The sequence below is a fragment of the Triturus cristatus genome, chromosome 9 (genome assembly GCF_964204655.1).
Source record: "Triturus cristatus chromosome 9, aTriCri1.1, whole genome shotgun sequence".
In the NCBI taxonomy this organism is placed as follows: domain Eukaryota; kingdom Metazoa; phylum Chordata; class Amphibia; order Caudata; family Salamandridae; genus Triturus; species Triturus cristatus.
This window is the reverse complement of record NC_140592.1, coordinates 382,851,598-382,865,897: the sequence shown is the minus strand read 5'-3', so window position 1 is coordinate 382,865,897 and position 14,300 is coordinate 382,851,598. Positions and strand designations below refer to the sequence as shown.

The following is a 14,300-nucleotide window of genomic DNA, read 5'->3' as shown; positions in this document are numbered from 1 at the left end:
GGACTGGCCTGTCCACTGGCCCCCAGACCCACGACTGGGCTGGGTCCCACGTCCCTGGCAGCGCAGCGGCTGTTAAGCTTGCGCAGGCCTGCGGCCTGTGGCTCTGGGTGGAACGTGGTGGGACACCCCTTCCGCAGCCACGAAAGGGGCAAAAAGCGGACTGCGCGGGGCAAGAGGTGATAGCGAGGCCCAAGGATCTGGCCGTAGCCCTAGAATCCTTAAGGTGCTCGAGTGCTTTGTCCGCTTTGTCACCAAACAATCGTCAGCCCTGTTAGAATTGGGAATCTCTGGTTGGCACAGGTATGCACTTGTGACAAGCAGGGACTCTTACTTCTAAGTCAGAGTAAGGGGATCACCCTTTCAAATAACCCCTGCTCAACCTTTAGGTAGTGTGGCGCAAGCAGTCAAGACTATTCTCAGGGCGTCATAGGTTAAGCATTTGTGAACACATACAGTAATACAATGACACACCACAAATGGACACCAGTCAAGGTTATATCAAAAATAGGTTTCTTTATATAAGGCTTAGCACAAGACCAGAATAACGATTAGAAATGACCACAGTATTATTTCAAAGTTCAATGTTCTTGTAAAAAGGCTTAAAATACAAAAATAGGCTTCTTTTACTCAATTCTTTTCAGGCTTTGTACGGTTCGTACCTGGGTGTGCGACTCGTCCGCATTAAAAACAAAGAAAGTACGAGTCAAACAATCTGTGCGGACTCCGGGGTCCGTGACGCGCACGCTGCGGTGCGAACAGAACAAAGTACCTTAAGTTCGTGGGGTCCGCGACGGACAGTGCGGGACAAGTTGATGGGTCCGGGTCGTAGTTCGGCAGCGTATTCAGATGCTGGTCGGGTCGCGGCGTCGGGACGCGGCGTTGGAACGGGACCTTCAGGGATACGTGCGGATGGCCCGGATCAGCTTGCAGAGTCCGTGACGTTCGGCGTTCGAGCCGTACCTTCGGTGCGGATAGGCGGCGACACTTCTCGGCGCCGTACAGCGTACGGGGAGGATCAGCGTACTGCGGCTTCTCGGCTCTGAGCACGGCACGGTGCAGTACGTTAGCAGCGTACGGACCGTACCTGCGGGACGATGGAGCTTGGGTCCGGCGTACAGGGTTCGGCAGCCAGGTCTTTACGTCTCGAATCGGCGGGGAAGGTTAGGTGCAATGCGGCCGGGAGGGATACGGCGCGTACTAACGCTTTTGGATCAGCGTAGACGCACGGTGCCGGGCAGCAAAGACACGGCTTCGCGGCGGATAGGGTACGAGGCGTACTGGGGCCAAATCCAGCGGGAAACAAGCACAGATCGTCCAGGCAACTCAATTTTGGAAGGCAGATGAGTCCAATGGTCCTGAGACTCAGTTCAGGGGGCAAGCTCTTCTTCCAAGCCCTTGGAGATAGTTGAAAAACAAAGTTCAAAGTCTCTTTCAGTCTTTTCCTCTCCTTTCTCAGCAAGGCACCAACTGCAGGCCAATCCCCCAGGTCAGGGAAAGTTACTCCTCCTTCAGCTTCTTCCAGGTCCTTCTAGTCAGGCAGAGTTCCTTCGTGGTTCAATCATGATCTGATTTCTTAGGAGCAGGGCTCCTACATTTATACCAAGTTTCTTTTGTCTTTACAGGCCAGGGGGGCCTTTGCATAACCCCAGTCCAGTTCTTTTCAGTGAGGAGCACTTTGTTGTTGGGACTCTGGCTTCTTCTTTCAGCAGGCAGGGCAGAGACATCAGACGCTCCCCAGGGGGTGGAGCCAGCATTGTGGTGGGAGAGCACTGCCCTATTCAGAGTCAAGGTGCACTCCTCCCACCCATCCTGGTGTAATCTTTCTATTCACCACCTGGTAGCCCCAGCCTGTCTCCTGGAACTTCCCAGCCCTATCACTCAAGCTACACACAAAGAAGATAACCCCTCCCAGCAGAGGCGGACTGAAATGGTTAGGCACGCAAAGGCTAACTTTCTTAAAGTAGCATTTGCAAACCCAGGATATTAAAATAACCTTTACTAAAAGATGTAATTTATTATTCTGAGTTCAGGCATACTAAACATGAATTTCTACCATGCTTCCTGAGCCTGCTAGGATTATAGAGTGTTATAATCTAGTAGCCCATTCTGGCCTATGGAGAGCAGGTAGCCGTTACAATAGTGAAAACGAAAATGGCTGTAATTCACTATTAGGACATGCCACACACCTCAGGGCATGTCCTACCTTATCCATACAATGCACCCTGCCCTAGGGCCTACCATAGGGGTGACTAATATGAAGGTAAGGGAAGGTTTGGGGACTGGCAAGTGGGGACACTTGCCCAGTCAGCATGACAGTACCAGACTGCATGCAGGCTCTGCAATGGCAGACCTTAGACACATTTTACCCCGCTGGTTCTGTGGGTGGCACAACCAGTGCTGCAAGCCCACTAGCAGCATTTGGATATACAAGCCCTTGGCACCCCTGGTGCACTCTACTAGGGACTGATAGTAAACCAAATAAGCCAAACATGGAAGTCAATTCACATAATACATTTTACCATAGGGAGAGCATATGCACCTTAGCACTGGTCAGCAGTGGTAAGGTGCCCAGAGTCATAAAACAGCCAACACCAGGTCAGAAAAAATACAGGAGGGAGGCAAAAAGTTTAGGGATGACCCTGCAACAAGGGCCAAGTCCAACAGGCCCTCAAAGGGCATGTCCAAAAGAGTTGATTGGATATCACCTGAAAAATCAGTGGACCTCAGCCAGGCGTAGCGTCGCAGGGCTACCGACATCGAAATCGTCCTCCCTAGTGAGTCGGCGGTGTCCAGCCCACATCGTATGGCAAACTTCGCTGCATCTCTACCCTCAGCAACTGCACGGGACAGAATGGCCCAGGCCACCTCCTGGCACTGTGGCAGCACCTGTGTGACCGTGTCCCACACAGAGTGGGTGTAACGGCCCAAGAGACATGCTGTGTTCACCGACCCCAGTTCTAAGCTGGCAGAAGAAAACATCTTCTTCCCAAAATGATCAAGCTTCTTGGATTCCTTATCTGGGGATGCAGTAAGGAATGCACCTTTGGACGTTGAGGCTTGGACCACCAAGCTCTCAGGGGTAGGGTGGTGGGAGAGGAAAGTGGGGTCGCCCGGGGCCGGGCGGTGGCGTCGGGCAATCATCCTATCCACAGGAGCCCCTGTGCTGGGCTTGGACCAGGTGCCCAGAAGGATGTCTGTGAATGCATCAGTGAACAGCAGCAGGGGCTCCGGAGAGGCTGCTGCTGGTTGAAGCACCTCAGTCAGGAGGTTAGTCCTGACTGCTACCGTAGGTAGCTCAAGGCCCAAGGCCTCAGCCGCCCTACAGCGTAGGAGGATCCCGCCTCTGTGGCCACGATAGGGGGGGAAGCATGCCAAGGTCTGGGGATGTATCCAGACCACTGGCCTCACCCAGTTCCTCTCTCAATAGACCCCTCCCAGTCCTCCTCACCCTCCTCTTGCTGCCACTCAGGGCGATAAGGAACACCAGGTTAGAACAGAGGTACAAAAGTAACGGCCGGCGCCGGTACTGGCATCGGTCGGTTCCGGTCCGGCTCTGTGTCCATGTCGAGGTGGAGGCCGGGGTTGACGCCAGCTGGTGACACAACCGGCGTCGGAAGGAGCGGAGGTGTCGCCAATGGATTCGGCGCCAGAGAAGACGTGGTAAGGTCGACCGGCACCGATCCGGATCCAGCCATGGAGCCCTGGGGGCCCTGCGGCGCTGAAGAACAAGTTACTTACCTTCGGTAACGATGTATCTGTAAGAAACATTAGTTAGTTAGATTCCTCACCTTAGAATATCCCCAGGCGTCAGACTGGATCCGGAAGATTTTTCGTCAGCAATACCCCTTGCGCGTCGCTAGGCGTCGTCTGTGGCTCCGCGTCCGTCGTCGGCGTCGTGCGCCGGGATGACGTCGTCGGAGTACTTAGACGCCGCCCTCGCGCGCTGACGTCAGTTCTTGTACATAGCCTTCCGCGCCAGGAACGCAGAGCCATGCAAAGACCGACACTGGTGCCAAAAATAAAATCTAGGGGCCTGAAAGGACAACCTTAACCCTAGATGTCAGTTCGCAGAACGGGGAGGATGGGTGGGTCGGTGAGGAATCTAACTAACTAATGTTTCTTACAGATACATCGTTACCGAAGGTAAGTAACTTGTTCATCTGAAAGAAACACGTTAGTTAGATTCCTCACCTTAGAATAGATACCCAAGCAATACCATCCCCGGTGGTGGGTCTGCGAACCAAGATCACACCAGAAAGTCCTGGAGGACAGAACGGCCAAAGAAGCCATCCCTCCGGACTTGGCTGTCAAGGCAATAATGCCTGGCAAACGTGTGTAGCGAAGCCCACGTCGCCGCCTGACAGATATCCTGCAAAGGGACACCCCGTCCCAAAGCAGTAGTAGCCGCAGTGGCCCGAGTGGAGTGGGCGCGCAGCCCAACAGGAGGGTCCTTTTTAGCCAAAGAGTAACAAATTTTGATGCACAAAACGACCCACCGAGAGATGGTCCGTTTGTGCACAGCTTTACCCTTCTTAGCACCCACGTATCCAACGAAAAGTTGGTCGTCCACCCGGAACTGCTTAGTGCGGTCCAAATAAAAGGAGAGCGCACGTTTTGGGTCCAGACGGTGGAGCCTCTCTTCCTCTTTGGAAGGATGCGGAGGCGGAAAGAAGGTGGGCAAGGTGACAGACTGCCCAAGATGAAATGGAGTCACCACTTTCGGAAGAAAGGAGGGACGAGGCCGAAGGACAACCTTGTCCGGATGAACAGACAGAAAAGGAGGCTTTGAAGATAAAGCCTGGAGCTCACTCACCCGTCTAGCCGAGGTGATGGCTACCAGAAAAGCAGTCTTAAGAGTCAGAAGACGAAGAGGACAATTGTGAAGAGGCTCGAAGGGAGCGCACATCAGGAATGTCAAGACAAGATTCAAGTCCCACTGAGGCATTACAAAAGGGACAGGAGGGAACGTGTGAGTAATGCCTTTTAGAAAGCGTGAAACTACAGGGGACTTGAAAAGAGAAGGCTGATCAGGAAGCCGTAAGAAGGCAGAGATGGCAGCAAGATAACCTTTCAGGGTGCCCAGGGCAGAGCCCTGCCGGGCCAAAGAAAGAAGAAAGAGGAGAACCTCAGAAAGAGGGGCGGAAAGGGGATCCACAGCCTTTGCTGTGCACCATGCCACAAATTTGTTCCACCGGCAGGCGTATACCGTCTTTGTGGAGGGACGCCTGGCTGCCAGAATGATATCACAGACTTCAGGAGGCAAGTCAAATGGCATCAACTGCCGCCGCTCAATCTCCACGCATGGAGGTGGAGGCTGGACAGGTTCGGGTGGAGGACCGTCCCCTGCTGCTGCGACAGAAGATCCTCCCGAAGGGGCAGACGTATCGGAGGATCGGTCAACATACTGAGTAGCTCGGGATACCAGTACCTTTGTGCCCAATCCGGAGCCACCAAGATGACTTGGGCCCGGTCGTGCCTGATCTTCTTCAGCACTCTGGGCAGAAGTGGTATAGGCGGAAAGGCGTACAACAGACCGCAACTCCACTCGTGACGAAAAGCGTCGCCGAGCGAGTGCCGCCTTGGAAATTCCAACGCGCAGAACTGCTGACATTGCGCGTTCTCTTCGGTGGCGAATAGATCTAACCAAGGCTCTCCCCACTGCTGAAAGAGACCTTGCGCCACTTCGGAGTTCAGACGCCATTCGTGATCCATCATGCACCGGCGGCTGAGTTCGTCTGCTCTGGTGTTCAGAGAGCCCGCCAGATGTTGAACCACTAGGGTGACGCCCTGGTGTTCCAGCCACGTCCAGAGGCGCATGGCCTCCTGACAAAGGGTCCACGACCCCACCCCGCCCTGTTTGTTGCAATACCACATGGCGGTGGTGTTGTCCGTGAACACCTGCACGACACTTCCCCTGACAGAGGGAAGGAAGGCTTTCAGTGCAAGCCGGATCGCTCTCAACTCCAACAGGTTGATGTGGAGGCGAGACTCCGCCGGAGACCAGAGGCCTCTGATCTCCGCCTCTCCCATATGGCCACCCCATCCCAGGAGGGACGCATCCGTCACTACGACATGCTCCGGTTGGGGAAGGGAGAGGCGTCTGCCCATGACCCAATCGCGGTCCGTGAGCCACCACCGCAACTGCTGTGCAGTGCCCTCCGAGATCAAGACATGGTCGGACAGGTTGCCGTGATGCTGGGCCCACTGAAACTTCAGGTCCCACTGCAGAGCCCGCATGCGCCGCCTGGCATGATGCACTAGTAGGATGCAGGAGGCCATCAGCTCCAGAAGCCGCAACACTAGCCTGACCGAAACCCAGGATAGAGGCCGAAAGATGGGAATCAGGGCCTGTATATCCCGGACCCGCTGTTCCGGTGGATAGACCCGGAACTGCGCCGAATCGAGAACCGCTCCGATGAAAAGGAGCGTCTGAGAGGGACTCAGGTGTGACTTCGGCACGTTGATGGAAAACCCCAGCAAATGCAGGAGATCCGCCGTAGTCTGGAGGTGGGAGACGACTGCCTGGGGCGAGCCCGCCTTCAACAACCAGTCGTCGAGATAGGGGAAGACTGGAACCCCTGATCTGCGCAGATGAGCTGCGACCACCGCCATCACTTTCGTGAACACCCGAGGGGCACTGGTGAGGCCGAAGGGGAGCACGGTAAACTGAAAGTGCTCTTGGCCCACCGTGAACCGCAGGTAACGCCGGTGGGCCGGCAGGACGGGGATGTGGAAATATGCGTCCTGCAAGTCCAACGCTACCATCCAGTCTCCGGGGTCTAGGGCAGCTAGAACCTGAGCCAAAGTCAACATCTTGAACCTTTCCTTCCGGAGGAAGGCATTGACGTTCCGGAGGTCCAAGATAGGGCGTAGGCCCCCTTTGCCCTTCTTGGGAACCAGAAAGTAGTGGGAATAACAACCACGACCTACTTCTGGACTCGGAACGCGCTCGACGGCCCCTTTGGCCAAGAGGGCCGAAACTTCCTCGTGGAGAAGATTCAAATGATCCCCCGAGATACGGTGGTGCTGCGGTGGCATGGCTGGAGGGGTCGTCTCGAAGGGGAGGGAGTAGCCCCTTCGGACGATTTGCAGCACCCACCTGTCCGATGTGATGGACCGCCAGTGGAGCAGGTGATGGCGAACTCTGCCGCCCACTGGCGTGGAATGGGCCTGAAAGCTCGGACTAGGAAGGCTTTGAGGCGGATGCTGCCGGGGTGAATGTGGGCTGACCTCGTCGACCTCCAGAACCGCCTCGGCGGAAACCACGTCCGCGACCGCGCGCAGGTTGGTTCTGCGGCTGGTGGCTAGGCGCACGTGAGGAGGCACCCCTTCCTTGGCCACGAAAGGGGCGAAAAGCGGAAGAGTGCGACCGCGGGGCCCAGAGGCCCAAGGACTTGGCCGTAGCCCGGGAGTCCTTAAAGCGGTTCAGCGCACTGTCCGCCTTTTTGCCAAACAGGGGAGTGCCATCAAACGGCATTTCCATGAGAGTGCTCTGGACATCGCCCGAAAATGACGTGGACCGCAGCCAGGCGTGACGTCTAAGCGCCACTGTGGTAGAAATGGCCCTACCCAGCGAGTCCGTGGTGTCAAGCCCACAACGTATAGCATGTCGCGCTGCATCCCTCCCATCGGCCAGAGCCTGGGTAAGTCGTGTCCAGGCTTCCTCCGGACACAGGGGCAGCACGTCCTCCACCGTATCCCACAGAGAGTGGGAATAACGGTCCAAGAGACAAGCGGTGTTTAAAGACCGCAGGCCCAAACTAAGGGAAGAGAACAGCTTCTTGCCAAACTGTTCTAGTCTCTTGGAATCCCGGTCCGGCGGGGCGGTCGGGAAAGAGGATTGGGAGGTGGAGGCCTGGATAACCAGGCTCTCAGGGGTAGGGTGTTGGGACAGGAAACTGGGGTCGCCCGGAGCAGGGCGGTGGCGCCTGGCGACGTTCCGGTCCACAGGAGGAACTGTGGAGGGCTTGGACCAGGTGCCCTGCAGAACGTCAATGAGGGCCTCATTGAATTGCAGCAGAGGCTCAGTGGAGCTTGCTGCAGACTGAAGCACCTCAGTAAGGACGTTAGTCCTCACAGCCACGGCAGGTAGCTCGAGCCCGAGGGCTGCGGCCGCCTTGCGCAGCACCACAGAGAAAGCAGCGCCCTCCTCCGAAGCCACAGTCGGAGGAGAGACGAATCCAGTGTCTGGAGAGGTATCCAGGCCACTAGCCTCCCCCAGTTCATCTGCCCAGTCCTGGGACAGTTGAGCCTGAACGGCCATAGGATCCTCAGATCCCTCCCAGTTGTCCCCATCATCCGACTCCTGGTATAGAGGAGAAAGTAACGGAGCCGGGCGGTAGACATAATGTGTCTCTAGCGGCGTCGATCTCGGCGTCCATCGACGCCGGACCGGCGCCGGGCCCGGAGTGGGACTGAACTGGGGCCCGACATCGAGCGGAGTCGACGTCGGCGTCGGGGGTGGTACCGGTGTCGACGCCGGTGGAGGAGGCGTGACGAGGTTAACCGGCTTCGACGGGGACTCGAGAACGGGTCCCTCGGGCGCTTGCGGCGTCGAGGCCGGAGCCGTCAACGGCGCCGGGGCCGGAGCCACCCGCAGGCAAGGCAGACCAGTCGGGTCCGCGGGGCCCGAAGGCGCACCAGCGGGCACCGACGGCGGAGCCAGGTTCCTCATGGCCGAGAGGAAGGCACTGACTTCCGCCGGCGTCGCGTCAGTCCCAGGGACCGGAGGGTATGGGGACGTGCGCGGCGCCTGCGGCTCCGCCGGAGCCGCGGGGGTGGAACCACCCTGACCCTCGGCCGAGTCGCGCGACCGGCGAGGGGAGTCCGAAGAGCGATGTCGCCGCTTGGACTTCTTGGAATGCTTCGACTTACCCGAAGACTTGGATCCCGACGACCGATGGTGACGTCGGCTGCGGCTCCGCGACCGATCCTTGGACCTCCTCCTGGACCGGGATCGAGAGGCGCGCGGAGCCGAGTGGCGGATCTCGAGAAGCTTACGGGACCGCTCCCGTCTAGCCTTCGAGGTCAGGGCCTTACAGTCCGAGCACGACTCCGCGTCGTGGTCGAGGCCCAAGCAGTACAGGCACCGGCGGTGATGGTCCGTAACCGACATCAATCGGCTACAGTCCGTACAGGCTTTAAACCCAGGCATCCTACCGGCACCGGTGTCGATTGACAGGATCAAAAAGGATCAAAAAGTTAGTCAAAAATTGACTAAAGGGGTAGCTCTCCCGGATCTGCGCTTACTGGCGCGGAAAAAAGAAGAACTGACGTCAGCGCGCGAGGGCGGCGTCTAAGTACTCCGACGACGTCATCCCGGCGCACGACGCCGACGACGGACGCGGAGCCTTAGACGACGCCTAGCGACGCGCAAGGGGTATTGCTGACGAAAAATCTTCCGGATCCAGTCTGACGCCTGGGGATATTCTAAGGTGAGGAATCTAACTAACGTGTTTCTTTCAGATGCCAAAGCCACCGGCTTGTCAGGCCTAGAACCCCTAGCCGAATCCGCGGGGTCTGAAGACGCACCAACGGAGTCGGACTGCCCAAAGATGGAGTGGGGGGCTTCGTAAAAGCTACAAAGTTGGGCAGGGGTCACCCCGGCTCCCGAGGAGGGAGGCTCATAGTCGACCCTACAGGCTCCGCGGGAGGAGCTGGACGACTACATTCCGTAACCCACGTTGCGTCGGCCGACGGACGGGGAGAAGGTGAAGAGCAACGGTGCTTCTTCACCTTCTTCTTGTGCTTAGACTTACTCGAAGACAAAGACTTTGAAGAGGAGTAATGGTGGTGACACTGCGACCGGTCCCGCAACATCCCTCTCGACCGGAACCTCGAGTGGCGCGGAGCTGACTGCCGGGACTCAAGAAGATTTTGTGACTGCTCCTGCAAAGAATCAGTTTCATGGCCTGGCAGTCGGAGCATGACTTTGGGATGTGGTCATGCTCCAAACACCAGAGGCACACGAGATGTGGTTCCGTGACCGACATCAACTTGTGACAGGAGTCACAAGGTTTGAAGCCGGTCCGTCGATGTGACATCCCTTGCACCAGGAGTCGAACGACTTGGAAAAAGAAGTCAACAAAAAGTCGAAAAAACTCTTGTAAAAAAAGACTAAGGGTACCGCTCTGTCCGGATCTGCGCTGGCTGGCGTGGAAAAAGAAAGTACTGACGTCAACGTGCAGGGGCGGCTTTTAAGTAGATACCGCGACGTCATTCCGGCAATCACGATGCCAATGACGAACGCTGAGTTGACCGATGCCACCTACCGACTCGCAGGGAAAAGATTCCACAGATCCAGTCTGACGCCTGGGGTAATTCTAAGGTAAGGAATCCATAAATAATAGTCTCTTTCAGATCGGCCACTTAGGAAGTCAAGTCCCTCAAATAACAACACCCTAAAACCTAACCCTAGCATCTTTAAAAAGAACGGTCACATAGAAACGTATCACTATTAATCTCATCGTATTTAGATAAATGACACTATGATCTGCCCACTTGGAGGACTGTTTGTAACAATTTCCTGCTCTCCAATATCTGTATACTGTAACAACCATGCTGCTTGCACTTGAAGGTACTTTGACAATCCTCCGAATTTTATGCATTTATTCAAAACTTGTTTTTAATTTTAAAAGATATGCTTAGCTCATTTTTTAAAGTTTTTAATAATAATCACATACAATAAAGAAAAATCCTTCAAGAGATTGGATGACTTTGCCCTTAGCACAACGTTTTGACAGTCCCCATGCAATCCTGAATCAACAGGCAGAATCTGTAGGCAGTAGGATAGTGTCCTACTATAGAAACCAGACCTATAATCTAGACAACAGATGGCAAAAACCATTTCACAGAGATTAACTCTCAGAAGTGTGACACAAGTGTATACCCAGGGATGCCAGACTGATCAGTTAAACCAGAAAACATGTCTCCTCCTTCCTCGCTATTACCTGACAACCATACCTTCCATATCTACAGTTGCAAAGGAGGACATTTTTTGTTTATAGTGAGAGGTGTGGATGACTTTGTAGACTGATCCAGGTAACAGTAAATATACCTGTCAATCCAAGATTCCTTATTCAGCAGATTCCATGGAGTGAAAAACAACATTTCCTCATGTCAGATTCACTGAGTTTTAGAAAGAGTGATAGAAGAAATGATGATCCTCATGAGTTGATCCAGGGGACAAGAGGCTAGTTTTTCTACACTGAGTGCTTTGTAGGCTTATACAGGGGATTGAAAACTAGTTCCTCCCTAGATTGTGCACTTCATGTGCTATTTCAAAGGACAGGCAACTAGGTGCAAACCACAGATGACAATTTCTTGGGTAATTTCAAGTAACAGAATACTTTGTTCTTGCACACTCTCATTTGATTATTCTGGAGACTGAAGTTTTCTTGCAGAAGGCTCACTTACCTTTGCAAAGAATTTAATTTCCTGCTCATGGGGAGATTTTTCCATTCGTCCACTGCTGACCACAGCCTCTGTGAGAGAGAGAGAAAGCTGCAGATAAGTGTGTAGTAAGTCAGCATCATCATGACCCATTAGAACTACTGATGTCATATCTGTCTATCAAACACTGTATATACTGAAAGAAAAGCTGCATATGTGACTTGCTACTACAGACAATACATAGGTATAATCAGTTAAGAAAAAGCTAGTGAAGGCTTGGATGAAAGGCAAAAGAGACAAGGAGAGGAGAGTGGTGGATAATTAACAAGGAGTAATAATGAACAGATAGAGAAAACACAAGGGGTAGAGTAAAAGAAAGGAATGCAATGTAAATAAAGGGAATGAGGAAAGAGTAAGGGCAGAAGGTGAGAATCAGAGGGATAATAATGCAGAGGGAGTTTGCTAGCATTGGAAAAGATCAGACTGGATGCATGACTCTACATGAGCATGCCAAAATTGTTGAGCTTCATAGAGATCTGGGATAAGGAAAGGCAAACAGAGGCTGTTGCAAATAACTGCACCAGGTTAATCATAGAGTAATATGAATATTATCAACCAAATCATCAAAACCCAATAGTTATACTTAACCCATTCTCAGGACCTGCTTCAAGCACTTCACTGTCTATTTTTGTATTGTGAGCCACCTCTCTTTTCCCCCTAAGCACCAACATAATAGCGAGACCCACTCCAACCTCGTACCAATATGAGCAATGAATTCCTGAGCAATGTCCATCCACTTCAGCAGCTTCTGCAGAAAGCCAAATGCAAATCGTTTCTCAATGGATGAAGTGTCCAGCTCCATGTCCTTCAGCCCCCTGAAAAAGGAGAGAAACATAGTGATGAGAATTTTAAAGACATGAGGTCTCGGGTAAGATGTCTGGGGTTCAATCAGATCCCAAGGAGGAAGGAAAGGTTAGGGTGAAGGGACCTGATTGTACTACTGAGGATAGTGAGGCTGAGGTCAGGCATCTCCAAAAGTCTTTAGAGGAGACGGGGTTGTGGGGCTTTGTATAGCACTGAGGACAGCAAGCTTGGGTTAAATGTTGTCTGAAATCCCACTAAGAGCAGATGGGCTGAAGAAAGGGTTTCTTTGAGTCTTACTGCAGGCAGCTGGATTTTTGAATGAGATTTCAGGCCCCTCCTTGGCCTACTGCATGGATAAGTCCTGGGCAGGTTCTGGCAAAAGCAACAGCCAATACATTTGACTAGTACACTGTCACACTTTGGATTTCATGGAGATCACCCTTCAAGTAAACTTGTGTGCTTGTGACTTTAGAAATCAGCCCGAGTAAGCTTCTCAACCAGCCTGAAGCTCAAGGTAACAGCTACACCTAAACCAAGCGTCTCCAAAAAATAGCTCAAGAGCTACTGTTAGCTTAATAGCTCAAGTTAGCACTCCTGCCATGAGTAAGTAGTTCTCCTGTGTGCAGTCCAGCATACTAAATGAATAGCTTTCTTTGGGCTGAATCACTATATGTGTATCAAAATTGAAAAACGTGTATTTTTCAGAACTAATAAGCTTTATTATGGGGAAGAAATGTTGAATTTCCAAAATATATTTAAATCTGATATCTAAGTGATAAATCATGGGGTGACGGGGAGACGGATTACTAATATTTACCTTGCTGACAGGGGCATTGCAGCTATGGCTGATATGTGTTAACCATGTAGAGGCATTCCACATTGACAGATCCTTTTTTACATTACTGCTGGCAACTTTGCGTATTGCACTGCGGTAATTAATGCTGGTAACCTTTCATTGGGTGGCTACTAATGTGATTGTGACTGATGCATTCACCGTTGCAACACTGATAATATTAGTAGCGCGGGATGCTTTTCATTGAATATAAGTAGCTCCTATTACAGAAAAGGTTGGAGACCCCGACCTAAACAAACATTTTACATGTAAGAAGATCACGTAGTACTCTAACTGCTTTCTACAACAATTCATTGTAAGGACCAGAAGAACAGTTATTCAATTTTACAAGATTATCATTTCGAAAGTGGCCTTATGTTTTTGATATGCATATAAGCTAGAAACCACTGCAATTAGTGGTTTATGTCAATGTGCACACATATCCTGAAATTGCCTCTCAGCGTGTGTGTAGCAATTGAAAGTTATGAAAACACAGAAGCATCAGCCTGGGAAAGGTGTGAAACTCTAAAAGCACAGAGGGAACACTGATTCTGAGAAACTCCGTTTTCTATAATACACTATTCCGCATTGAACTACTAGATAGTGGAGTTATGTAGAGCACCTCAATCTCTAAAAAGATCCATGCTACAAAAAGGGGTGGAAACAGTTGGCCTGAAACACTTTGGGTTGTTGTCTTTCCTTTTTGCTTTATGATCCCTTATTAAAAGAACCTCTTAATTTGTTTTGAAAATAAACTATCTGACCCAGTTCAAAAGCTCGATTCTACATCAATTTGGGGCGTAACTAGTGAATAACCAGAACATGCTGCAACAATTGAAGCAGTTTAAAGCCAGAATTACTTAAGAAAATGGAACGTGTAGTCTTTATATAGTACTTCAAGAGAACACATAATGAGATCGGCAAAGTAGAAAGACTATTAGCACAGCAGGCCTGGTTTGACACACAGAGCTCCCTAATACCCCACCATAAGCAAGGATAGAATAGCAGGCTCTCAGTATAAATGTAAGTTTTTCTGTGTTTTAGCAACTTCATTTTGGCCTTTCAAGGCATGGATATTAGTAATAACACGTATCTATCAGTCGGTGCAATATTTCTGGTCAATGATTGTAGTAGGAAAGTACCTATAAAGATCTGTTTTAACATGGGGTATATGTAACATTCCCATAGCCCTCCTGTATATGGTGAAGCATAA

At 52.1% G+C, this 14,300-nt stretch overlaps 1 protein-coding gene across 5 annotated transcripts in view; it reads right to left on the bottom strand.

Annotated features, from left to right (window-relative positions):
• RYR1 (ryanodine receptor 1) overlaps nt 1-14,300 on the bottom strand; it is a 1,245,571-nt gene that overhangs the window by 544,718 nt on the left and 686,553 nt on the right. For all 5 annotated transcript variants that reach the window (XM_085625233.1, XM_085625235.1, XM_085625236.1 and 2 more), the window contains exons 58-59: nt 12,151-12,266; nt 11,416-11,483 (exon numbers count right to left, since the gene is read on the bottom strand). In XM_085625233.1, the coding sequence (XP_085481359.1) occupies nt 11,416-11,483; nt 12,151-12,266 (184 nt within the window). The remainder of the gene's footprint in view (nt 1-11,415; nt 11,484-12,150; nt 12,267-14,300) is intronic.